Source organism: Armigeres subalbatus, chromosome 1 (genome assembly GCF_024139115.2).
Source record: "Armigeres subalbatus isolate Guangzhou_Male chromosome 1, GZ_Asu_2, whole genome shotgun sequence".
Lineage (NCBI taxonomy): Eukaryota > Metazoa > Arthropoda > Insecta > Diptera > Culicidae > Armigeres > Armigeres subalbatus.
In genome coordinates this window covers 246800014-246802882 of record NC_085139.1, presented here as the reverse complement: position 1 = coordinate 246802882, position 2869 = coordinate 246800014, and the positions used below count along the sequence as shown (strand labels likewise).

Genomic DNA, 2869 nt, shown 5'->3' with positions numbered 1-2869 from the left:
TGGTTGGACAGTTGGATTCACTCAACCGTTACAGCGATTCTACGGCGGTTTTCCAAAAACTTCCCAAGGTCGCACTATCCAACAATCACCGAATTTGGTTCTTTCGATACCACTAACCGACGATTTATCCGGATTATTTTGTAGTATTTTTCACTACCAAGCTCACAAATTCAATTTCGGAATAAAACTTTATTATCACCGAACTAAACACTCTCGACTTTACTTTTCGATCGCAAAAATCTTTATTTACCTTTTCTGCCCTTGTTTGCGTCTTTTCTCTCTACTACTTCTACATCCTACACTCACTCTCTCTCTATCTACCACTACTGTCGCGCGCAAGCTGTCATGTTGCAGCTATGTTGCGCGTTAGGCCTGTTCACCGCTAGTCCTGTTCAATGCGGCGTCGCAACACCCCAGCCCGTAACATCTGGCATTTCCGGATTTACTTAATCTCTAACGCCGCTAAGTTCACTACACCTCGTCTTTGTACCTTACCGTCAGCCATCCTTACGTCCGCTTATCGTACTCGTCCGTCCGTACCTTTAATCACCGCTTCGATGACGCCTCTCCTCCAAGACTTCCGGTTCTTCCCATCGACCACGAAGACCAAGTCGCCATCCTGGAGCGGCTTTTGCTCGTCGAACCATTTCGACCGTTGGTTGATCGTCGGGAGGTACTCTTTACACCATCGTTCCCACATTCGGTCTGCGAGAAACTGTGAGCGCTTGAGCATGTTCCGCAGAGTTTTTGCGGGATCTGTTGGCCTCCCGTCCATCTTCACATCTGCACCAGATACCGTTCCCCGAATTAAATGGTTTGGCGTCAGTGTCTCCGTCTCATCGGAGTCCTGCGGCAAGTAGGTCAGCGGGTGCGTGTTGATTATATTGGCCTCTGCCAGTGTCGTCACCAGGATCTCGTCCGTCAGCTTCCTTCCATCGTCGAGTGCCCGCATTGTTTCTTTCACCGACCGCACCATTCGTTCCCAGACACCTCCCATGTGTGGAGTTCCCGCGGAATGAAATGCCAGGCGGTAGTCGAACTGCTTACGGCTTCGGCGCACTCTTCGTTGACTTGGCCTGCCAAACTTGCTTTGGAAACGAGTGATGGCCATTCGACACGACTCGGTCGAGAGACTGTGCACAACTTCCAGGTGCACCGCACGCACAGCCATACAAGTGAAAACTGCCACCCAACGTTTTCCATTACGCCGTCCAACTGCAACTTTCACCGGACCCAAATAGTCGACACCGACGGAGCTGAATGGCCGTTGACGAGCCGTGATTCGTTCGACGGGAAGTGGAGCCATCCTCGGTGAGCATGGCCGACACTTCTTCACTCTACACCAGAAGCATTTGTTTACTACCTGTTGTATCGCCGGACGCATTTTCGGAATCTGGAACCGCTGCCTCATCTCGTTAAAGACGGTCTCCGAATTGGCGTGTCCGAACTGGTTGTGGTAGTGCTGGATTAGTTTGTGTGTGACGTCGTGGAACCTTGACAAAATGATCGGGTGATTCTTATCGAAGGAACTCTCAGCAAGCCGACCATCCATTCGCAGAACGCCTTCGTCGTCCAATACCGGCGAGCTTTTGTATACCGGGCTGCCCTTTTTCAACGTTTCCATCCGTTCTCCCGGTTTGCGCTTCAGGTTGTTCGTGAGCGCACTCATCTCATCCGGGAAACTATCCCAGCCTCTCGCCAGAGAAACGTTTCTGCTTGCTGGAGCTCTTTTGGTCCGAGTGGAGCCTTTACTGACACGTAGTTCACTGCAGTCGCTTCAATCAGCTGCCACTGCTTCACCGTAGCTCGTATGGTCACTATCGGCTCTCCTCTCCCCTTTCGTCGGCAGTTAGCGATAAACCGTAATACGCTGGCGGTCACCCGCAACAGTTTCGTCCAGCGGGAAATCGGTTCGGCATCGATCACCTCGTGGATCAGTACAACCCCTCTCGCTGCTACCTCCGTCTCTTTGGTCTCCGGCTCTAGCTCTGGCCACTCTTTTTTCGGCCGATACAGGAAGGACGGTCCATTAAACCATTCACCTTCGCTTTGCAACGGCGGATATCCTTTCTCCCTCTTTGTCACCACGTCTGCGATGTTGAGATGCGTTGGAGTCCATCGCCAATCTGCCACCTTCGTCAGTTCTTGGATTTCTCCGACCCGGAAAGCAACGAATTGCTTGTAGCGGTGTTGGTCGGAATTGAGCCAGCTGCACGCGGTGCTGGAATCGGTCCAAGAAACGGTTCGGCTAATATCGTAGGAGTGAGTGCCCAGCACGGTTTGGCTCATCCGGGCTCCTAGCACAGCCCCCATGAGCTCCAGACGGGGAATTGACTGGCGTTTTATCGGTGCCATTTTTGCCCGTGACATTACCAGACTGCAATGGACTTCTCCTTGGATTACCGCTCGCAGATATGCGATGCAGCCGTATCCGTGTTCGCTAGCAGCATCGGTGAAAATATGCACTTCCAGCGAATCAACTTCGGCGTACCTCGCACCGCCGAGGTAGCATCGGGGGATCCGGATCTCCTCTACTTGCGGCAACAGTTTTGTCCACCGCTTCCACAGATCTCAGGAATCTGTGTCGATTTCTTCGTCCCAGTCACATTTGGAGCGCCAGAGATGCTGGATGATTATTTTGCCGTGAATGGTGAACGGTGACAACAGTCCGAGCGGATCGAAGAATCACATCACGTAGCTTTCTCTCCAAGACTTCGTAGAACTTCGGGCGAGTTGGACACCCAATTCCGGATCTCAAAACCTGCTTTTCGGTGGACTAATCTAACCTCTTGTGCTAGGGAAACCGCCTCTTCTACGGTGTCGACACTGTCGAAGTAGTCATCCACGTAGTGTTTGTGAATGATGGCCG

The 2869-nt window shown here is 52.0% G+C and overlaps 1 protein-coding gene across 1 annotated transcript; it reads right to left on the bottom strand.

Moving 5' to 3' along the window:
- Window positions 1-517: 517 nt before the first annotated feature.
- Window positions 518-1669, bottom strand: LOC134207181 (uncharacterized). The gene has a single exon (XM_062682907.1). The coding sequence runs from the start codon at window positions 1667-1669 to the stop codon at window positions 518-520; it is 1152 nt and encodes a 383-aa protein (XP_062538891.1).
- Window positions 1670-2869: the final 1200 nt, after the last annotated feature.

Bases quoted from the DNA above. Each gene is read 5' to 3' on its own strand.
- LOC134207181 (XM_062682907.1), bottom strand. From the start codon at position 1,669: ATGAGTGCGCTCACGAACAACCTGAAGCGCAAACCGGGAGAACGGATG.